The sequence below is a fragment of the Pygocentrus nattereri genome, chromosome 28, assembly GCF_015220715.1.
Source record: "Pygocentrus nattereri isolate fPygNat1 chromosome 28, fPygNat1.pri, whole genome shotgun sequence".
NCBI lineage: Eukaryota > Metazoa > Chordata > Actinopteri > Characiformes > Serrasalmidae > Pygocentrus > Pygocentrus nattereri.
Genome location: NC_051238.1, coordinates 19171173 through 19195744, shown reverse-complemented (window position 1 = coordinate 19195744; position 24572 = coordinate 19171173). Strand labels below are relative to the sequence as shown.

Here is a 24572-nt window from a genome sequence, read left to right as displayed (position 1 = left end):
TGATATATCTGTTACATGTCATACTGGGCCGTGATGGCTTTGCAGCCTGCTAACTGCATAATATTCTGTAACGCTGTGTAGCTGCTCTCCTTGCATGATGTGGGACGTCTTTCAAATCAGTAATTAACTGACTTTATTTATTGCTGATGAATTGGCTTTTGAAGCTTTAGAAATGCTCAATGTGCAGTCCTACAGGTATGTTGTATTTAATGATTCCAGCCTATTTCAGCCTTTGGACTATAAAACATTGTCTGTTCCCTTACCTACGGACCAATCACAGCTAAGCCTAAGGTCCTCTTTAACCAGTCACTGCTTGTTTACGGTATGTGCCTATGTGTTGACCAGTTGATTGTGAAGTGATTTTAATATTTGTACACTCGTTTACATGTTTCGCTTGTTTTCTGCCTCTTTTTCTATCCTGCACTGTTTTTCGATGGTTATGAACTGTTATTCTGAACTGAACAAATGTTTAATAAATTATTCAGTGGCAGCAGAATGTTTTCTTCTCTCTCTCTCTGCATCTGGAATAGTAAAGCTGCCATCATGGACATTCTCACACATGTCCTTCTCCTCCTCACTTGTTTATGAATTGTCAAAGATTGCTTGGACAAAAGTGATTGAAGTAAAAACACTCAATAGCCTTAAGTGCTAAACATGATAACTCAGGATTGTCTTTTATTTATATCTAGCATGCATGTGTAGAGAAATTGGATCATGATGGGTTCAAGCTCATTTGTGATGCACAAAATGAAGATGCTGTTTAGTGCGCCATAAATGCTTTTTCAGACGTACTAAAAAAGTCAGTGCTTTCAAAGGAAATATAGTAATACATCTGATACAAATATGAGTCAGGATATAGCCATCCAAGAGGAATTAACAGTTAAAAAAATACACATTTAAGTGCAAAGAGTCTTAGATTTTTTTAACTGCTACAAAGTAAAATATGGTAGCACTTACTGCTATTTAAAGAGACACAGGCTTCCATATCTGGAAATCCAATGGATGAGTCTGGGTTTGGTGGTTGTCAGGAGACAGTACTTGTCTGACTGCATTGTGCCGAGTGTAAAGTTTGGTGGAGGGGGGATTATGGTGTGGGGGTGTTTTTCAGGAGTTGGGCTCGGCCCCTTCGTTCCAGTGAAAGGAACTCTTAATGCTTCGGCAGCAAGAAATTTTGGACAATTTCATGCTCCCAACTTTGGGGACGGCCCCTTCCTGTTCCAACCTGACTGCGCACCAGTGCACAAAGCAGGTCCGTAATGACATGGATGAGTGAGTTTGGTGTGGAAGAACTTGACTGGCCTGCACAGAGTCCTGACCTCAACCCGAGAGAACACCTTTGGGATGAATTAGAGCGGAGACTGTGAGCCAGGCCTTCTCATCCAACATCAGTGTCTGACCTCACTTATGTGCTTCTGGAAGAACGGTCAAAAATTCCCATAAACACTCCTAACCCTTGTGGAAAGCCTACCCAGAAGAGTTGAAGCTGTTATAGCTGCAAAGGGTGGGCCAATGTCATATTAAACCCTATGGATTTAAGAATGGGATCTCACTCAAGTTCATAAGTGTGTAATGGCAGATGACTGAATACTTTTGGCAATATAGTGTATCTACATAAATAGTGGGCTTCTTTCCCTGTTGTTTCTTTGTGGTTACATGTTGGCTCTCTCACTCCCTTTGACCAACCAGTGAACTTGCTGATTGTGGGCTTTAAGGAAAGAACTTTGAAAGGCAGCGTTAATGGTTTTGGTTGGTAATATGCAATTTCTTTGTCTGCTGGGCTGCTCAAGTTTCATTACTCTATACATTACACTTTGGTTAACACTTAAGTAAACGAATATTATAAGCATGCACTTTCATATATAAAACAGTACTGTTTCCATAATGATTGACAAATAACTATGGAGCAAACATAATACACAAATAGCGCATCCCATACTATGGTTACATACCCTTCTACATGATGTCCAAAGGTCTGTTCAGGATGTTTAAAAAAGGATGGCATGAGTTACATTAACGTCGCATTTAAAATGTGAGAGAAGGGTCTCCAGGCTTAGGGCGTCAAAGTCGGATTGTTCTTTGCGGTCCAGATAGGAGGTTCAGATAAGAGTTTGACCTGGTGTGTTTAGCACTCTGAGTCAGAAATTTAGCTGTTGGTTCTCCTTGCAGACATCTTGCCACCTGTAGATGCAGATTTCACGTTATCCAAAAAAGTTCTGATCAGTTTATAAATTAAAAATTGCCAAGTACGCTACAACTGATAGACTGCTGGAAGAGTTCTGTGATATAGAATAGAGCTACACACCGATCAGGCGTAACATTCTGACCTCCTTGTTTCTACACTCATTGTCCAGTTTATCAGCTCCACTTACTGTATAGCTGCACTTTGTAGTTCTACAGTTACAGACTGTAGTCCATTTGTTTCTCTGATACTTTGTTACCCTGTTCTTCAGTGGTCAGGATCCCCATGGACCCTCACAGAGCAGGTACTATTTGGGTGGTGGATCATTCTCAGCACTGGAGTAACACTGACGTGGTGGTGGTGTGATAGTGAGTGCTGTGCTGATCTGAGTGGATCAGACACAGTAGCGCTGTGACTATGGGGGCCTTCTTGCCGTGAGTGAACAAAGTACAACTCTTCTAAACTTGAGTATAAGTTCTTAAAGTACAAGTATTTTGTTTACTTTTTTGTTTTTGAGTTAACGTACAAAACTGCTTGTTTTTAAAGTCGTGAATCTGAAATCATAATGCACTGAAAAGATGATAATAGTCATTGACGTGTTCATTTATTGTTTGCAAATGTAATTATGTAACACTTTTATGGAAGATAATGGTAAAATAAGAATTGTGATGTGATTAATTAATAAGAGCATGGTGATTAACAAAGTAAACATGAAGTAACAAAGGTAAAGTTCCAATTTGATTTCAAGTTCACTTCAAATGTATTTCATCAAATTATCATAAGTACTGAGAATTGTTGCAGTTCTGTCATTTTAATGAATGCTTTCTGTTAAGGAGGCCTGCTGTTGTCTTATGATAATTCACTGTCCACCTCTTATTTATCTGGTGAGGGTTTTACTCATTTTGCTATCTTTTTTCTTCATTTTAGTTGCAGCCATGAAGAATCCACAAGCTGCAGGTGACAAAGAAATTGAGCAGAGACCTCCACATCTGTTAAGAGCTGAGTATATGATCATTATTGGGCAGGGGTCAGATGTTCATTCTCTGTCTGCCTCTCTCTTCCAATCATGTGCTACATATACATTCACTGACCACCTTTTGTACACCTAACTTTAGTTTAACTATGTTTAACTATGTACTGACTGTTCCACCCATTTTGTCTGTGTTGTAGGCAAGTGTTGTATGTTTCTGTAAGACAATTAAAGCAATTGTTTCCATATCATTTTTAGTGTTGTAAGTGAAATTTATGCCTGCATACAGAAGAAAACAGGTGAGCTTTAAGAACTGGAGACTTTGCAAGGCATGATTCTGAAACTGCAGCAGACGGTTGATTGTCCAGCTTTGTTCACATATGCTGTACTGTCTTTGTTTGCGATTGGGTCCGTTTGTTTTTCTTTTTATGTTTGTTTTCATTCTGTTATGCTATTTCTGAATGAAAGTGAATGTTAGGCTACATCCAAACCAATACTATGCTTTTGAACGAAGTGAGTATATTTTGCTAGTTGGGCAGGGGACTGTTAATACTACAGCGTACCCAGATGTGAGCTGAGCATTTGGGCCAGAAATGTGCTTAGATTCAAAGTTGTGGTTTAAGCTCGGCCTGCAGTATTCGGCGTAGATGTGACCCAACTGATTTTTGCTATCTGGGAATTTCAGTGTTAAAAGGCTATGATACAGTAGTCAGTGTAGTGTAGTGGTTAACACCTGTGCCTTCTTCACTGTAGACTGGGGTTCAATCCCCCACCAGGGCAAGCACCCTACACTATACCAATAAGAATCTTTGTGCAAGACTCCTAACATCACTTTGGCCTACCTGTGTAAAAATGATCAAATTGTAAGTCACTCTGGATAAGCGCGTCTGCCAAAATGTCGTAAATGTTTCAACCTTACAAAATCCAACAGTGACTCGATCCACAGCGTTGATGGTGAAAATTGTGCAGCTCTTTTTTGGGATTCTTTTCATTCAAAGCTCCAAAGTCAGAGACTGTCCCCATCAAAACATACTGAAATGAAACACACAAAAAAAATCATTTACTCAATTTAGAAGTGATGATAGTATGATTTGAAAATACATGTGCTTGAGTATATGTAACTATCTACTGACCACCTCTGAAAAGGCATCATTAGCATGACATGAAAGTTGATTTTAGTCAGTGGTATGACTAAATCTACACATAAACATCACACAGACATCAGCGTGGATCTGCAAGTGCTTGGATGAACCCAATGCAGCGTCAGTGTATATCTATGAAAATACCTGCAGGGTTTAAACACCAGTTGCTGCAGTATGCTACTCACGAAGACTTTAACAGACTTTAGAGTGACATCACCGCAAACATTCCCAGAAAGGATGGACAAACATGGAGCAATATCTTCCACGAGAATTTTTTAATTCATTCAGTAATATTGATTGGCGTGACGTACTGTACTTCAAATAATGAGTTAGCAGAATGTAACAAATAGTGACTGTTGTTTTATGTTCATTGAACTTGAAATTTTAAAAAATGACCAGTTTACATATTTATAAGTTAAAATGATTATTGATTCTCTCTGGACTGCTTTGGAAACTCAACAGAAATAAAATGCTGCAGGTTGTCATTGTTTCAAGTGAATGCTAAACACAGCTTTATAACAGATAAAGGCCACATCATGACTGTGAAAGAAAGTACAGAGAAGTTGTATGTGAATAAGACACTTAACACTTTTAAACCAAAAGGATAAAGATTTAGTAAAATAGATTTACAACAGTGCATTTATCACTGCTATTCATGTGTTAAACCACCAGGTGTCACTAATGGTCACTGGTTTTACAACCCCTTTTGAAACAAGTCAAAGGAAAGTTTCACAGCTTTACACAACATGGTGTCATCACTAATGACAGCTCTGATTTTTGAAGGAACATTTCATGCTTTACAGGAACACTCGGAACAGTGTGAGAAGTAAACGTTGGGTTCAAAACCTGATTGCAACCTTTCATATTGGTTAGTTTCTTACCTGAGACAAAACCAAGGGCTCTTATAGATTTGTATACCCTGGCTGAAGCTGGAGGCCTGTAGAGGTCTTGTAAAGTAATTCATTAGAATATATAATCAAGTACATGTAGACTTCCAATAAACTCTCTTAGGCCTTCTGCTTAGTCCCCCATTATGAACTCCTTTTCACTGTATCCATAGTTTCATTTCAAAATAAAGGTTTGGTGGAAATGCTTTGAACTATTGGAAAGGCTACATGGTCTCCCATCCAGTCACTGACCTGGACCAGCCTTCCGTAGCTTCATAGATCAATCCAGCCCAAGGGTTCCCAACCCCATAAAGCCACTGGTTGAGGCTGGCTTACAGTATTGACCATTAAAAGTATCCTGCCACTCTGTTATGATGCAAAAGAGGATGACGTTTCTGACGTTCGAAATGTCCTGGGCTCACTAAGTGTTTCTGCTACTTAGTTCTCCAGCAAGCTCAGCACAGCGCTATACGATGGACACAGAACAATGATGCAGAGCTTGATGTTCAGTTCCCTTTGTCTTATTCCTTTATTGTAAAACTGTAAAAATACAAACAGATGCTTTTCAGCTCATACATGCCTCAGTGAAGTGCACATTCTTACAGAACATGAATCTCACTGACATGCTCGACAGTACCTGGGACCACGTTAAATTTAGCCGCCATTACGGAAGCAAAGCCAAGCCGTTTTTAACAGAAAGCATGTTGCTGATTCTCGTAGGTATAAGTTATACTTATGGGCCTTGACCACGTGGCAAAAACAATGCCTTTAAAAGCAAAATGACTCTAACTGTGACTTGTACTTGAGGCGGCAACGGGCGAATTATGACTCTCTTATCTACCACGAAAAGCGGAAGAGAACATGAACCCACATATTATGAAGTGAATAACCCCTAACGGCCAGTAGTTCAGCTCCAGTCATTTACTTTTCAGACTGCTTTGAAATGCAACACAGGGCAGTCAATCAGAAGTGTGGTGATTTTCATATATATCCGTCTTAAAGGCACAGTAACAAGAAGTGTGTTTTATTCTAAGTGATAAAATGAGGTTGTAAAATGGTCATATAAAATGATTTACAGCTATTTTTGATATCATCACCTACCATCATGGACAATGGAGATAGGATAACAGCCGTATAGACGTAAGGCTTCGCAGTCCTCCACAGATATTGGCTTCCTTGCCAAACATTAGCACAAACAAAAAATATTGTTTGATTCTTATCCTTTTGATTATTAACTCAAAATCTTAACAAAAAATCTCATCTTTATTTGAAGTACAGTAACTGAAAGAAAAACTCATCATCGTCGTTGACTGCTAATCCAGATAGGGTCGCGGTAGCAGTTGGGAGAGCAAAGAATCCCAGATGACCCTCTCCCCCACAGCTTCCTCCAGTTCATTCCCATGGACCCCAAGCCGCTCCCAGGCCAACTTGGAGATATAATCCCTCCAGCGGGTCCTAGGACGACCCCGGGGTCTTGTCCCAGTAGGAATTCTCATGAGCCAAATCTAACTGAAGTGTATTCCCATTCATATTTAATGTTTTAAAGCAACAAGGAACAACTTTATTTCAGCCAGGACTTCCTATTTCACTGGCGTATTAATATGAGGTGACACACAGCACAAATTCCCTTCCTTATCTCTCACTACAAAAAAGACAAGAGAAAACAGCAATGATGTGTGATAAAGGTTGTTGAGCTGCACAAATGGGGAAATGGCTACAAGGAATTGTACATACTAGTTAGATCTTAGGGTCCGAATATTTCCCTAACTACAATAAGATTTAGTGTGGATCAGAGTGGCTATAGTATTTTGATATAAATAAGAGAAGGTTGATTACCTAAATTGCATTTTTTTTCAGTAAGGTCATTGGCTGTTATGCCAAGAATGATATGCTTGACATTTAGTGTAAAAGGTTAGAAGTCTGCTTTGTATAAAGTCATTCAAGTCACTCTAGAACATTTGTTTATATTTACATTTTTTTAAAAAGATGATCAAGTTTATTATTTTACTTAAATTCATATTCTGCTGAATATTATAAACATTCACATAAACATACACATAACAACTGGTTATTATGAGGTTGTGTAGAGAGTATATTACAATTTTTCCACTTAGGACAAGATAATAGGAAGCATCTGGCATCTAACACCATTTTGTATTCATAATTTCTTTGAAATAAGCAAATGTATAGGTATTAAGAAATTATTTATAATTTAACCCCATTATTAAGCAGTTGATTAAATAATAGAAATTAATTATCAAACCATCTGTTTTTTTTTTCAAAGCTGTATTTTCATTTTACATTCTCTGTTGTTCCAAATATAATACTTGTGTGAAGAGACGTTGTGTTTATATAATAGTGATTGGCTTAATAACATTTTTTTGTGAAAAAGAGAAAGTTTCATGGTAGCTTGGATGTGTCATAAGTTAATCTTAGTAAAAAAGATCCACTTATACAGCTAAATACACTCACTGGCCACTTTATTAAGTACTATTAGGTGCTTCAGAACCTCCTTAATTCTTCGTGGCACACTTTCAACAAGGTGTTGGAAACGTTCCTCAGAGACTTTGATTGGTTATTTGAGTTCCTGTTGCCTTTCTATCATCTGGAACCAGTCTGCCCATTCTCCTCTGACCTCTCACATCAACAAGGCATTTTCGTCCACACGACTGACCTCTCACTGGATATTTCCTCTTTTTTGGACCGTTCTCTGTAAACCCTAGAGATGGTTGTGTGTGAAAATCCCAGTAGATCAGCAGTTTCTGAAATACTCAGACCAGCCCGTCTGGCACCAACAACCACGCCACGTTCAAAGTCACTTAAACCCCCTTTCTTCCCCATTTTGATGCTCAGTCTGCACTTCAGCCAGTTGTCTTGACCACCTCTACATGCCTAAATGCACTGAGCTGCGGCCATGTGATTGGCTGATTAGCTATTTGTGTTGACAAGCAAGGTGTACCTAATAAATAATAAAGTGGCAGGTGAGTTTTTTTTTTTTTCTTTTATACTGCCTCATATTCATATTGTTTGTTTCTTATATCATGCTGATGTGCTAATACTGGTCACAGACATTGATATTTCTACATTATGTATCGATATTTCCTCTGTATAATGCACTTGTTTATTCTTATCTAAGATAGGTTCAACTAAGTTCATCTTATCTAAGTAACTTCATCCGTGTTTTCTCCCATAACCTCTATATTCTGGCCTCTCATGGCTCTTTTCATAGCTTCTTCCTCATTCGAGTTACATTTACAGCATTTGGCTGACGATCTTATCCAGAGCGACTTACAATTTGATCATTTTACACAGGTAGGCCAAGGTGGTGTTAGGAATCTTGCCCAAGGACTCTTATTTGTATAGTGTAGGGTGTTTGCCCAGGTGGGGATTGAACCCCAGTCTACAGCATAGAAGGCAAAGGTGTTAACCACTACACTACACCAACCAGTTTTTCTGTGCTACTCCGCTGAGGTTTCCAGGAGACCTCTAACGAAGCTCTTTTGTGACAGTCTATTGTAAAAATGCCATAAATGACAAAAATAAAGGCATTTAGAAACAAAACAGGAGCATCTTTGCTGTTCTTGAAAGTACCAAAAAATCCTGTGTTGTTACAAAAGACGGAAAAAAGTGCAGTGAGAGAAACGTGCATGACGAATAAGTAATGATGGGTCTAGAGGTAGAAATGGGGCATTGTGTTTCAGCTTCCACCTCTGGATTCATTATTACTCAGATTTACTTGGATACTATAGATGAGAATCATATATAGTTGTTTTAAACAACTCTCAAACATTTTCTAAAAGTTAAGCAGTACAGTATTTCTGTTGCAGTAGCAGATGTTTGTTGTTTTTGTTTGAAAAGCTTATTTGAATTTGGATTCCTCAATCCTTTATTTATCACTGGTATTTCAGTGAAAGTAACATTAAACACAATTCTTTTATATGGTTCTGTTTTCTAGTTCTTAATACATTTTCCTGCACTCCATTCATCTCTATTTCTGAAAAAATAGGTTTACAGACTGAGATTTAAGTTTTTTATGTGTGAATTACTGGTGTTTATTAAATTAAAGCATTATTAACTACAAGTTTGGTAATGGAAATGCCTAGACTTCATACATACCTTCATTTATTTGCTACAGTCAAAGGTACTGTTGCAGGCAATGTGCAGACTTTGACTTAGCCTGTTTTTGTCCTTTCACCTTAAAAACCAAAGAGGAGAAAAGGAAAGGTGTGAAGAGGACAAGAAGGCGAGTCCAAGAGCCTAATGACAAAAGAGCGAAGAGCAGGAGAAGAGCATTATAGGAGCATGTGGTTTCAGCAGTGGAATATGAACTACATGATTTTAGTGCATGAGATCCAAACAGTTTTGCTTAATTAAAAGTCTATAGATTTTTAAACCAACTGTGAATATTTATTGGATTTCAATGTGAAAATACAATAGAAACATTTCACAAACAGAAATGCCAAAACCAAAAAAGCCTAGATTTATTTCAGTGTTTAAAGATAAAGGTGACAATAATCTTGCAAATGATTAACTCGAACTATTTGTGCATCACTATATATATCACTTCATATGATGTGACATATATAGGATTTCAATTGCTACATACCTTTGTAGTCTATTGAATCTTTGAAGTATACTGACTGGACTTGAACACATGATGGCACTATAGGGGTGCTGTAACCACTGTACATATAGAATCAGCCATAAAAACAGGCAAGGATAGTACATTTACCAACTTGAATGACACCTTTTACATACTAGTGCAAATTTAACCCCTTATATAATACATTTATAATGTGACTTGACATATCCTGGACTTTTACCCCAGAATAGTAACACAGCCATTAAAGCATATAATAGCTACATTCGTTTACCGCAACACATTTCTAGTGATTCCTGCTTAGGACTTCAATGCAGTGTAGGACATATCTTATTTGGCTCAGGGCACATTATCCTGTTGCATTGGTCAAGAAATGCAATTTATAGGCTATACCAGACATCGTTGACACATGCCTGTAGCTTAAGAAATAAACTCAACAAGCCTTTGAGCTACAATTTAGAGAACTGTGTAGTGCCAGGCACTGCGTCTTCTCGTTTCTGGTTTTAGGGCCCAGTTCTCTGGGTTCTTGGTCAGTAGTAGTGGCCCACGCTTTTGAAAGGCAAACAAATTGCAGCTGTGCACCAGGACAATTGTTTTGTGTAAATGTACTGCCACCATAAGGTGAGATAAGTACTGCATGAACTCCTTGCTTCAGCAGCTGTGGTTTAGGACAGTGGTATGTGGGTGGAAGAGTTGGGTGCCAGCTATAACTAAATACAAAGAACTCTGCCACCAACACGAAGTTGGAAATTCAGTAAACGGCAGTGCTGGATGGACCACTGTCACAAGAAATGATCACTAGTGTTTCAGCCTCTCCAGCACATGTGCGTACACACATATACACATGCACGAAATTGAAGCAGCTGCTGCAAGAACAGTGGATTCCAGACATTCCTCTTCTGTCCTAGATAAGACAAGCCATAACAATAGGCACATCTTGGCAGCTGAGTGAATCTTAGGCATTTTCACATTTTTTGGAATATTGTATCACAAGTGGAGGAAAGATATCTCAGGCACCCTGATACAGTTCACTAAACCTCACTACATTTGTACATCTTTCCGGGCTTGGAAAAGAACTAAGTAACTAAGTAGCTAAATAACTAACTAACTAAATAAATAGATGACACCTTAAATGACGCCTTTTGATCGTGTCTCAAGCTTTACGTTCTCTGTAAAACCTTAGACTCTGGTTTTCCTGTCTTTAGCCAGCAGCCCATGATTTGATCCCAGTAAAAGTGAGACTATAAAAGCAGTTTGGTTGCGGGTGCAGCCTGGTGGGTGAAGGACGTGGGCTAGGCCTGCGCTCACACGCTCACACGCTCTTCCCAGCGAACAGTTCTTCGGTACAACACCGGAACTGTGATGTCCAGACAGGGAAGCCCGTGCTGTCTGCTCCCGGTCTATATATTTATTTATTTTGTTCCACAAAGCCATCCGCGATGTCCCGCTGGATTCCGACCAAAAAGGAGAAGTATGGAGTTGGTGAGTGTCCGTAAAGCTATTTTGTCCGCTGTTTGGCGCGGGGTGTTCGTGTTTTACACTCCTCGCCACTTCGCCCGGGTTCTCGTCCGGTGGTGACACCTTGTTGAATTAAATCAAAACACGCCGGGGTGTTTAGCAGCGACCGGACAGACGATCACAGAACCAAGTCTCGGCTGACAGAAGCTTTCCAAAAGCGCAAAGTCATCATTTTACAACATTACTGCTTTTGGTCCAACGGCGGCCGAAGACGTGTTCAGATTCTGTGTGGTTTAGCTGAGAAGTCTGGATCCAGGGCTACTTGGGATTAAAGTGTGTGACACGCACGCTGCGCTATTACATTCGATTCGTCCCGCTTTTGTGTAAATCTCCGTCATATGGAAAGCAGTGGCGCGGTAACGAGTGACGGTATGCAGATAAAATGGCCAGCCTAGTCGCCCAATTCTAAACACGAAGAGTTCTTAGTCAGATCTTTAGCTCACAGAGTTCAAAGACTAAGATTAAATACTCATGGGTCTGCAGGTCTAATTAAACTTACCCGCGACATTTACCAGGCTGTGTATCTTAAACAGTATGAGGCATGAGGCTGAACCCAGGTCAGCTGTGGTCGTCTGAGATGCACATGTCGTCTCTGTAAGTGTGAAATCGGCCTAAGTCGTGTAAATGTAGATTAACATTCAGACGGTCACTTTCAGCATTCAGTAGTCGTTCAAATGGCCAGTTTAATGTGTGTTCTTTGCTGGAACGTCCTTATAGGCGATGTTATCTGTTTATTTAAGTATCAAACATTCAGCCTTGGCTTTTGCTGACGCCAAGTGTTAACACTGTTTGAAAGTCTTGTTGCTGAAGAGGTAATGTGGAAAAATTAACATTTGTGTGTCATTTAGTGCCTCAGATATGTCAAATGTCACAAGAATCACAGAAGAGAACTTCGTTATACCTACAAAAGTTTCTAATTGTCTGTTGTTAAAGGCAACATACCCGTGTTTGACAAATGATGTCAAACTTGCTCCAGATTTTTAAGTACAGTTATGTTTTTGGAAGCTGTCTGGAGATGTGTTAATATTGAAGAAGAGTGTTTGGTTTGTAATGCTTACATGTAATAAAGACTGCAGGCCAAATGTCTCATCATGGGCCCCAGGTTTCATATTACACACTACCTAATTTACACCCAAAAGGCTGACGGAGAATCACCTCTGCATGAGGGCGTTATGGATTCTGGTCGGTCACGGTTCCGGGAGGGGAGCTATGCGTGTGTACCTTGCCTGCCAGTGCTGTTGTAGTTGAGAGATGGATGCATCTGACACCGTGGCCCATTTGCCACACGCAATCACACACTTTTGTCTAGCTTGTGAAACTTGTAGTCTAGACATAGACACTTTACTTCAAAGTCTCGGTGGTACAGACTGTAGTCATTTCTCTCTCAATTTGCTTCCAACAGTTTGCTTCTGATGATGTTTCTGGAGTGAGTGATTGACAGCGTTTTTTGCAGCTTGAATAGGCTGCTTCATCTCTGAATGAGCAAACTGTCAGTCAGCTTTTTTTCTCTTTAATGGTTGGGTGTTTGAGCTTTGCACAGCATAGCCTAAGGTGTCTGAATCAGTTTCTCCTTCTTTTGCCACTCCTCTTGAAGACCTAGATTTGCATGGGTGTGGATACCGGAAAGGTAGTCATTTTGTCCACCTTCTGTGTAAATCATTAAGCTGAACCTGGTCAATATGGCCAGGTTTATAAGGCAACTCAAACCTTCTAATGATGGCTATTAAAGTGAAAAAGAAAAAATGGTTGTGATTTGATCTGTGTATTTTCAGTTTTTTTTATTGCATGTAACATTATATATATTATATAACTATATTGCCAAAAGTGTTCAGTCACTTAATCATTTAATTCAGGTGCTCCAGTCACTCTTATGGCCACAGGTCTATAAAGCCAAGCCCCTATGCCTGCAGACTGCTTCTATAGACATTAGTGAAAGAATGGGTCGCTCTCAGGAGCTCAGTGAATTCCAGCGTGGTACCGTGATCGGACGCCACCTGTGCAACTAGTCCAGTCGTGAAATTTCCACACTACTAAATATTCCACAGTCAACTGTCAGTGGGATTATAACAAAGTGGAAGCGAAGGGGCATAGTGCGCAGAGGTCACCAACTTTCTGCAGAGTCAATCACTACAGACCTCTAAACTTCATGTGGCATTCAGATCAGCTCAAGAACAGCGTAGAGAGCATCATATAATGGGTTTCCATGGCCGAGCAGCTGCATCCAAGCCTTACATCACCAAGCGCAATGCAAAGCGTTGAATGCAGTGGTGTAAAACACCGCCACTGGACTCTAGAGCAGTGGAGACTCTGTGTTCTCTGGATTGACCAATCACGCTTCTCTGTTTGGCAATCCGATGGATGAGTCTGGGTTTGGCGGTTGCCAGGAGAATTTAGTGGAGGAGGGATTATGGTGTGGGGTTGTTGTTCAGAGGTTGGGCTCGGCCCCTTAGTTCCAGTGAAGGGAACTTTTACAATTTCATGCTTCCAACTTTGTGGGAACAGTTTGGGGATGGCCCCTTCCTGTTCCAACATGACTGCCCACCAGTGCACAAAGCAAGGTCCATAAAGACATGGATGAGTGAGTCTTGACCTAATGGAACACCTTTGGGATGAATTAGAGTGGAGAATGCAAGCCAGACCTTCTCGTCCAACATCTGTGTCTCACCTCACAAATGTGCTTCTGGAAGAATGGTCAGAAATTCCCATAAACGCTCTCCTAACCCTTGTGGAAAGCCTTCCCAGAAGAGTTGAAACTGTAATATCTGCAATGAGTGAGCCGACATCATATTAAACCCTATGGATTAAAAACGGGATCTCGCTCAGTTTCATAGGAGTGTGAAGGCAGATGAGCGAATACTTTTGGCAATATAGTGTATGTGTGCATGTGACCAGAGGCATGAAGTTCATTGGTATTAAGGAGGAGTGCAACAGCTTGTTAGTCTTCTGTGAGTCAGACTTAAGAAGTGTAATACACAATTCTGTTGGAGGCCTTTAATGAAAGCTTCCTGCCAGGAGTAGGGATCAGAGTGGAGCATGCCTGGACAAAGCCTCAATTATTTCTGGTTTAGGAAAAGGAGATGTGGAGTTAGTTCACTCAAATGTAATGTTGTGTTATGTTTGTTTTATGTTTACATTAAATATCTTTGGTGCAGTATAAAAGATATTCTAATGTAGGGTCTGTTGTTTTTTTTGGGTGTGTTTTTTGTGTATTTTTGTGCACCTTTTGTGCTTTAGCTTTTGTGTGTGGTGTGTTTCTATGCTCATTCTTGCGTGGACTTTTTGTTTTACAGTGTGCAGAGATCAGCGTTCTTATTCATTATTCTACCTGCCCTTTCAGGTATTTTTTAGAGTGAGGATGAGAAGAAAGATTCTCTTTAACCACTGAGTGCCAGAATAATACATTCTCCAGTAAAATGAAGGGAACAGTAAACAAAACAGTAAACAGATAACAACTCTTGTCTATACCCTCTAGTAGTGAGATATGAACTGATGATAGAAACTGGAATCCATCAAATTGAAAGTAGGAGTGAGTGATATGACTTAATATCACCGCATTTGAACATGTTTACAATACATTATATATCACATTTACGATGATTTTCATTCAGCGTTTCACATACTGTGCTCCACTAAGACGAAAAATATCTTTTTCATGAAACATGCAGTTGTTCTTTACCTACCAGCAGTCACTGTATGCTTAGAAAAGTTATCATATTGTAATTTATTATGATATCATGTTGTCACATCACTTTTCCATTTGCTGTAAGTATTGCACCCAGATAAGAATGTGGAATGTAGGTGTAGGCATGTTCTCTTTGCTTCGCTCTCATACTCCCACATCTAACACATTTTGCAAAAAAACTTTTTTTTTCTTTTTTTTTTTTTTTTTTATTGTGCTCACTTTGTCTTTCTGGGTTTTTCCATCTATCAGCTATCTATAACTATGATGCAAAGGGGGAGCAAGAGCTGTGCCTGCAGGTGGGGGACACCGTGCACATACTTGAGATGTTTGAAGGTGAGTGTCAAGCTTTAACATGTCCTGATGGATCTGTTTGCCTCCATGTTAAATGTGATACCACAGCCTAAAATACTGAGTAGCATCTTGGATTTCAACTGTAGATTTGCAGCTTTCAGCTTTCACATAAGTTGAATGTGACCATAAAGTTTAAAGTCTGAATCTTGCATTGTTCATGTTGTTAGATGGTGCTGTCTTTTTTTTGCCTACAAGAAAAAAATACTGCTATAATTTCACATTCTAGTGTTATTTTATACTGATTCATGTACTGATAAACATTAATGTCACTTGGAAATGGTGACTTTTAGCAATGATTTCTAGCATTCTTTGAAGTCTTTATTCTTTGCTGGTTGTGCTAAAGCCACAGCTGAGCATATAATTAGATTGCTTACGTGCTTAATTGATTTTTTTTTTTTTTTGTTGTTCGTTAATCCTCATGTGTAAATTTGAATGCATGTGGTTAAGTTGATATTTTTATAATATTCTTAGCGGAAAGATGATCTGTTATCCTTCAAGTCAGATGTCTTATTTAAAAGTAGTAGTTGTTGGATTTTTTTTTTTTTTAATTCGGTACTAATGCAGTAATTCACTGTACAGGGTGAGTCAAAAGTCACAGGACACAGTTTTGTTTTATTTTTTATTTTTTCATCTACTTTTATCTCTGGGGTCATCTAAAACAATCTGAATATGCTGAGAAAATCCGCAACAAACACCTTCACCACTGCATCGTGGAGGCTTGTGACGGCATAAAAAAGCTAAGTAAAAGAAAGCTGTGTCCTGTGACTTTTGGCTCACCCTGTATTTCTGAGCTGGCTGATGAGCTGAATCATGTGTGATGAAGCAGGAAAGCAGGCAAACGCTGAAAATTGCAAGGGTGTTCCTGCACCTGACATCATGCTCTCTTAATTTTAATATTCTCTAACAGAAAAATGATAATGTGCACTTTTCTTTTTTTCGGGTACAGATAAGGAGTTGAAAAGGTTACACCGTGATGTTGAGACTGTGGCAGTCATTGCTGCTACCTGTTCACGAAGTTTACCCATGCCATGAAGGATGCATATATTTGTGGTTTTCCATACCTTGTTTTTCTGTGCTTGTGTTCTGCTCAGTGTGAAATAAGAACTGGAATGCACAATACTAAGCAGTGTTTTCCTCCATTCTCCATTGTATTCATTCCTTAGTAACAGTTTCAGTACTTACTTTTTGTTGCCAAGCTTGGACGCCTTAGTTTCAGGGCTTAATTCTCTTTTTTTTTTTTTTTTCTATAAAACATTTCTTAACCCTTTCACAAAGGCCCTGGAGTAGTAAACCTGACCTCAGTTTGATCAGGTAATACAGCTAATGTTTCCAGTAAAGCCAGCAATATGAACTCCAAATCCTGTATATCCATTTTTCCATTATATGTGTGGGTTTATTTATTTATTATATCACACATACACACACTATATTAACAAAAGTATTTGCTCGGCTGCCTTCAGAACAACTTACAATTTGATAATTTTCCAAAAGTGTTTACTCCCCCATTTAAATCATTGAATCCAGGTGTTCCAATCACTTCCATGATCACAGGTGTATAAAGCCAAGCCCCTAGGCCTGCAGACTGCTTCTACAGACATTAGTGAAAGAATGGGTCGCTCTCAGGAGCTCAGTGAATTCCAGTGTGGTACCGTGATCGGACACCACCCGTGCAACAAGTCCAGTCGTGAAATTTCCTCACTACTAAATATTCCACAGTCAACTGTCAGTGGGATTATAACAAAGTGGAAGCGATTGGGAATGACAGCCTCGAAGTGGTCGGCCACGTAAAATGACAGAGCGGGCTCAGCGGATGCTGAGGGGCATAGTGTGCAGAGGTCACCAACTTTCTGCAGAGTCAATCACTACAGACCTCCAAACTTCATGTGGCCTTCAGATCAGCTCAAGAACGTAGAGAGCTTCATGGAATGGGTTTCCATGCCCGAGCAGCTGCATCCAAGCCTTACATCACCAAGCGCAGTGCAAAGCATGGAATGCAGTGGTGTAAAGTGTCGCCACTGGACTCTAGAGCAGTGGAGACGTGTTCTCTGGATTGACCAATCACGCTTCTCCATCTGGAAATCTGATGGACGAGTTTGAGTTTGGTGGTTGCCAGGAGAACGGTTCTCTTCTGACTGCATTGTGCCAAGTGTAAAGTTCGGTGGAGGGGGGATTATGGTGTGGGATTGTTTTTCAGGATTTGGGCTCAGTCCCTTAGTTCCAGTGAAAGGAACTCCTTTAATGCTTCAGCACCAAGAGATTCTGGACAATTTCATGCTCCCAACTTTGTGGGAACAGTTTGGGGACGGCCTCTTCCTGTTCCAGCATGACTGTGCACCAGTGCACAAAGCAAGGTCCATAAATTAAATTAATAAATAAAATTGACAGTGGCATTAACATGACTTAAAAGGCATTAACTTGAATTTACTGATACCTACAGACATTGCTCTCTCTTGGAGTATGAAACACAACCTGATTTACACACTGAGTGCTTTTTCTTGGCTGCAAGTGAACATCCTTTAGTGCAACAGAGTAATGGCATCTTTTTACCATCTCTCTTTGTCTTTCTCTGTGTCACATTTTGTCAGGGTGGTACCGAGGATACACTCTACAGCAGAAATCACAAAAGGTGTGTTTAATAAGGTTTCTGTGATAAACGCAAGATCAATAAATATCAGATAAACGATTAATACCAATGGTGAAGTGCAGGTGTTTAGTGCTTGTGTGTTCCGTTTCATCTCAAAGGGCATTTTCCCAGCCACCTATATCCACTTGAAAGAAGCTAAAGTTGAAGGGACGGGGTAAGACATAATGATGCAGCATGTTTCCTTTTGGACAGCAGTGCATTTGGCACTGCTTTAACTGTTTCTTGTGTCACACTGACTTGTTCTTCAGCTACTTAAGGTCCACTGAGAAAAATTCTTTCTGCTAGTCATTGCTAACCTGTTTTAAGAATGCAATTTGTCTTTACCTTTAACATTATATCTATCATTTTATACCATATATGAACCATATTCATTTCTTTCTCTTTGTAGAAAAAAGGAGACAGTAATACCTACAGATTTGCCCCTGGTACAGGAACTGGGTGCTACCCTGAGAGAATGGGCACAATTATGGCACAGTCTTTATGTGGTAATGTGGATATGTCTTCACCTTGTTATAATTTGTTTTGCCCAAGATTTTCCTCAGTTTTAACACTGATTTATACCCATGAATTCTTGACCCATGTGTGGTATAGCAATCAACAAAGGCAAGCCCCATTGCAAGTGTTGTGTAAACTATGCTATCATTTTGACGCTTTCTTGTTTTTACAACAGAACAGTAAGGCCACACTGTTTCGGAGTGTTCAGCAGATGGCCTACAGTCTGATTGAATATCGCTCACAGATTGTGTCAGGAACACTTCCCAAGGATGACCTTGTAGAGCTCAAGAAAAAAGTCACAGCAAAAATTGATTATGGAAACAGGTATAATGTCACTTCTCCAAAAGTCTCTGACAGTATTCACAGTAGTGCTTCCAGCCAGTCTTGACTTTCAGATTTACAGTCATTATGTTTCAGAAGTTCTTGATCAGAGATGAACAGTGTAGTATGCAGTACACAAATTGCTGAATGGTAGCTTTAATTCAAAAGAATTTGTGCTCAAATTAGATGAACCATGCCGGAATATCCTTTTTTTTTTTTTTTTTTTTTTTTTTTATATACCTGTAGTATTTGGTTGTATATCTTTTGCATTTATTGACTCCGCCTGGACACTCCTAAACACTCCTAACCTTTGTGGAAAGGCTTCCCAGAAGAGTTGAAGCTGTTATAGCTGCAAAGGGTGGGCCAACATCATATGGTAATCCCTATGGATTAAGAATGGGAGCTCACTCAAGTTCATAGACGTGAAGGCAGACGAGCGAATGCTTTTGGCAATAGAGTGTATGTACGTGGTAGAATAAGGCAAAAGTTTCTTAAAATTCATTGGTTCAATATTGTTGATTTTTGCTATGGTAGCTTTTTAATGCTTAACTAGTATTAAATCTGTTTCTGCTGTTCTGCTGTTCTACAGGGTTCTGGGGCTGGACTTGGTGGTTCGTAATGAGGCTGGCAACACATTAGACCCAGAATGCACCAGTACAGTCAGTTTATTCAGAGCCCATGAGTCTGCTTCCCGCAGTATTGATGAGCGGATACAGGAAGAGAAGGTTGACGCCCTTTTTTTTTTTTTTTTTTTTTAATGACAATCTTTTATTTTTATTCTAGACTTTTTTCTGTTGTTTTTTGAGCGTTACAGAAAGAAAATGTCAGACCACCTTATTGAGTTCTTTTGCAGTGCAGAGCATCCATCAACATTCTGTTTTAGACTGATGTGACAGAAAAGTGAAAGTTATTCTAGAATATGAAATTTCTATACATAATATACTCAATATCCACTTGAAGACAAACAAACAGTTTCACAGCAGACATAAAGATATTTTTGTATATGACTATAATACTAGCCATGACTCAGTAGACCTTTGTTTACAGTTGCACATGATTATGTACAAGATATTGGAAATGCAGAATCACATGTTTAAAGGTTTACAAGAGTCACAAACATAGCATATCAATAAAGCTTTTGGGGTGGGCAATATGACAATATTTTGTTGTTATTGTGACGGTACACTTTCCTGAGTCCTTAAAGAACAAAGACATTAATTGGTTTCATTAATTGGTTTTATTATTATTATTATTATTATTATTATTATTATTATTATTATTGTAGTATTTTTACATGTGGCATTACAGTTTCTGTTATATCTACTGAAACGTAATAAAGCTTAGAAAAACAAGGTGATTTTGTTCTGTAACTCTTAAATCTTGCTTAAATACAATTTGCTTGCTGATTAGATCTTAAGGTATCAGAAACATTTCAGAAATGTGAATAAAAATCAGATTTGCGTTCCTAAATGAAAACTTTACTCGAACAATCTCTGAACAAAAGTGCTAAACACAATTGTGCCTTCTCTGGTCCTCTCCAGACACGTCTCCAGAATCTTGCCATACGTCGCCAGTCTCTCTTCAGTACAGCACACACATACAGCCTCCTTATGAACCTCAAGAACTTTGTCTGCAACATTGGTGAAGATGCAGAGCTGCTTATGTCCCTCTATGACCCAGACCAGTCTGAGTTCATCAGGTCAGAGCCATTCTGAGCAGAAATTGTATGCTTTTACAGGATCAACTTTTAGAATGGAAAAATCTTAGAGTACTACCTCAACTAACTGCTGCAGTTAAATACTTCTTTAATTTTTATTTAATTACCAATAATTGTAAATTATTTCAGCCTATATATGTTATGTACCATCTCTGCACTACACATGCATAGATATTGTTGCTATGTTTGCATGGAGCTGATGATAATGCTAGATATTGAAAGGAATTGCCTTGAGTGATAATTAACTAAAGAGCTTTGAACTTTTATGGTGTGTGGTTGGGACGTTTTTTTTTTTTTTTTTTTTTTTGTGAACTGGTTCATCGTCTTTTGTGATCATTGCTTCTTCTGTTCTTTCTGTTGTTGTCTGCACAGCTGTTTCTTGTGAAATAGCCTTGTAATGTCACGGTTTCTTGTAATATTTGCCCTTGTTAAATAAAAGGATACTCTGTTCAGAGAATGCTTCTAGAAGGGGCAAACTGCAGTATTCTGAGTGGTCTAAATAGCATATGCAATGTGCGGTCATGCCTCAGACTTGATTTTAAAATACAAGAACGTTGTAGGTGTTATGGTCTTTGTTCTGCTTGACCTTCTTAGTGAAAATTTCCTGGTACGGTGGGACAGTAAAGGCATGCCCAAAGAGATCGAGAAACTCAACAACCTACCAGCACTTTTTACGGTAACGTGTATTCTTCTAATCTCATGTACCCTCTTTATATAAAAATTGTGGTACATGACAGAATACCTTGCGTCATAGGTTCAGATGGTTTTGTTTTATTTGCATGGAACTATAAGAGAAAAATGTTATGCATATGAATAGAGTCAGACAGAGCATCTTGTGAATATTGTGCAGAGTTTTAGGTTATTTTGTTATCCTGTGTCATGAGTCAAGTTGTTCCTCTGTTACCTCCTCTTGTGAAGGACCTTAGCAGCAGCGATCTGATCAGGCCCCATCTGTTCCTGGTGTGTCAAATCATCCGAGTTGGCTGCATGGAGCTAAAAGAAGGAAAGAAGCACACAGGTGGTCTGCGGAGGCCTTTTGGAGTAGCAGGTCATACATTCACTTTTCTATCTGCGCCATGATCTAAATGTACAAAACTCTCTAAGTTCAAAGTTTTCATTTCTACTTGAGAGGTCAACCACAAAGGACGTGTTAGTCATGTGGATGTTACATAGCAAACTAGACACTAGAAAATACTAGTTTACCTTTTAATACATGTTTTCTGCTTATTGGACATTAGTCATGTCTGTTTGGTGACCAAATTAGCATGAATTGTAATTACTAATGCAATGTTAAATGGCCAGCCATTGGAAGGTTCTGAAGCACGTAGTGAGCATATGTTTGTTCATTTGAATTCAGGAGTGCTTGTTGAGGTGAAATTATTCTTTTTCTATGGTGATAAGTACGGTGTCTTTTTTTAGAAAAATAGACATCTATGCTTGAAAGGCTAATGAACCTTTTTGAGGCTTCAGGTCTTCCATCATGGCCAGGTCACTTTGTCTGCTTTGAGCAAAGCTTTTGTGGAAACGTACAATTAGTGTGCGTTTGTGGTTTTAGTAGTAAACAGGTTGCACACTTTTACCTAAAGTGCCTTGTATCTTCTGTCCTTGAATCATTTTAACTGAAGGTTCAGCTTGAGCCTGGATTGATGCAGCATTTTTTTGCTTTCATCTAATGAAAAAATTTAGAGGACTACTTCAATACATCACTGTCAGCAGCATCAGTTTCCTGATACACAGGACTATTCATGGACTACTAAGCATTTTTAACAGTTGACTTTGTAATGTGCCATTGTGCTTGTGGTATTCGATGGCTTAAGCATTTTGCTAACATCCATAATTATTAGTATAGGTCTTTTTAGGGCTTTATAAAATATTTATAGTTATAGTATAGTATAGTATAGTATAGTTATAAAATATTATTTATACCTCAGATGTGGTTAATTGGCTCATATGTGAGAATTATGCCCACAGTGATGGATATCACAGACATTGCTCATGGGAAAGTAGATGATGAAGAGAAGCAGCATTTCATCCCTTTTCAGCAGTGAGTGTCTGGACTACCTTCAACCACATTTGTTAACATGTCATTTACGATTGAGACTAAACCTTTCTGAACTTTCTGTTTGCTTAAATTAGTTCATTTTCCTGGTGTTGCTAATTCTATGAGAGCTGTTTTCTTGCCTGTCCTTTTGTTCAGGATTGCCATGGAAACGTACATCCGCCAAAGGCAGTTGATCATGTCCCCTCTCATCCCCTATCGTGTTATTGGAGAAAATGAGCCTCTTGCAGCTGTTTTTAACAAAGTCATTGCTACCCGAGAGGTCAACCACAAAGGACAGGGTAAAGACAAGTGGGCAGATGTTTAAGGAGATTCACTCAAAAGAGGCCCTGAATATTTTATATTTTGTAATAACTGTCGCTAGGATGAAGCAATCTGAACGAATCCATGTGCAATGTACTCCTCGGTCTCATCCCTATTCAAACAGGGATGCCCCGGGATGCCCCTGCATCGGAGTGATGAGGTAGCACCGGACAGTTTTCGCAATATTTAACCTCTGTTTGCAACTCCTGGGTGCAAACCCCTGTACCCCTTCAAGTGTCTGCCAAAAAACAGATCAATACAGTCGATTACATCAGGGTATGTAGTGTGTGTGTTTTGGCTCTGATTGCTTCATCCTAACGGGAGTTACAACAGAATGTTCAGGGCCTTTGTCGAGTGAATTTCCCTGTTTTTTTTTTTCTGTGACTCCGGACAAGTGTGTGACCTTGAAGAGAGCTAATGCTTCACAACATAAGCACAAACAGTGTGTCTAAGAGACTGAGGATAGTCACCAAGTGAAAAATGTAAAAGTGAGATTACTGTTTTTAAAGGCTGTAGTACTATATGTAGTGTTGATTAGAAAGACGGAGCACTTCAGATCTGTTCATGAGATCATACATTTTATACAGAAATAAAATGGTAATAATAATAATTTTCCTTTGTGGTCTCTCTTTTGTCATTACCTTCAGGTCTGTTCGTGACCCTAAAGCTGCTCCCAGGAGATCTGGCCCAGGTTCAGAAGGACTATCCTCACTTTGTGGATCGCACAACAGCCATCGTGAGGAAAATGGGCTTCCCTGAAATCATACTCCCAGGTTGGTAGGCTTATTTGTCTGTGAGTAACTCACTATTTTTCAGACACCTAAACATCAAACTTTTGATGAATTAGTGTAATGTCATTCTTCTCGTGTGTCCAGTATAGCTCTTGTGGGTGATACACAGTGTGAAGTGAATCATATGACTGGAACCAGGTTCTATGTTTGTTGACCCAAAAAAAAAAAAAAAAAAAACACTCAAAATGGGTTTGACTTTAAAAGAAGGATCATTATGCAAAAAAGAACCTAATTTTTGGAGATTTTGTGGCTGTTTTTCCTCCCAAAGTCCTGGGAACCTTGTTGTGTACATGGCATCAGGGAGAGTCTGTCTCTGCCAAAAAAAAAAATCTAATCCATGTTCTCCAGAACATGGATCCAAATCTGCACAAAAATGGTTCAGTGACAACAGAATCTGACCATGGCCATACCAGTCTTGACCTAAATCCTGTTGAAAACTGAGCTGAACAGGACAGTCCAAAAGATAGGACCTAGGACCATGGAGGATCTTATTATTATTATTATTATTATTATTATTATTATTATTATTATTTTTATTTATTTATTTATTTATTTATTTAATTTTTTTTTTATTTATTATTTTCTATAATAATCTATACAAGATTCACTTGAAAGAAGCCACAAATGTTCTGTAATAACTCTTGCTGGGACGAAGCAATCTGAACAAAACAATGCGAATGTGTTCCTCTATATATGGAGTTTCGAAAAAGCCGGGACGCCCCTGCATCTGAGCAATGAGGCACACTGTTGTTCAGGCAACGAACATTCAGGAACATGTCGACGCAGCGCTCCATGTGTCTGGCAGAAAACGGAGATCACTTCCAGCATTGCATGAAATGCAGTTGATTACACATACGTAGCGTATTTTTTGGGTCAGATCCTAACGGGAGTTACAACAGAATATTCGGGGGCT

At 39.1% G+C, this 24572-nt stretch overlaps 1 protein-coding gene across 1 annotated transcript in view; it reads left to right on the top strand.

The window, feature by feature from the left end:
* Positions 1-11066: 11066 nt before the first annotated feature.
* dock5 (dedicator of cytokinesis 5) overlaps positions 11067-24572 on the top strand; it is a 54402-nt gene continuing 40896 nt past the window's right edge. The window contains exons 1-13 of the mRNA XM_017719087.2: positions 11067-11260; positions 15228-15311; positions 17915-17955; positions 18072-18127; positions 18362-18458; positions 18644-18792; positions 19379-19514; positions 20331-20488; positions 21101-21182; positions 21425-21554; positions 22478-22550; positions 22704-22846; positions 23516-23641. Coding sequence (XP_017574576.1) covers positions 11218-11260; positions 15228-15311; positions 17915-17955; positions 18072-18127; positions 18362-18458; positions 18644-18792; positions 19379-19514; positions 20331-20488; positions 21101-21182; positions 21425-21554; positions 22478-22550; positions 22704-22846; positions 23516-23641 — 1318 coding nt within the window. The 5' untranslated portion in view covers positions 11067-11217. The remainder of the gene's footprint in view (positions 11261-15227; positions 15312-17914; positions 17956-18071; positions 18128-18361; positions 18459-18643; positions 18793-19378; positions 19515-20330; positions 20489-21100; positions 21183-21424; positions 21555-22477; positions 22551-22703; positions 22847-23515; positions 23642-24572) is intronic.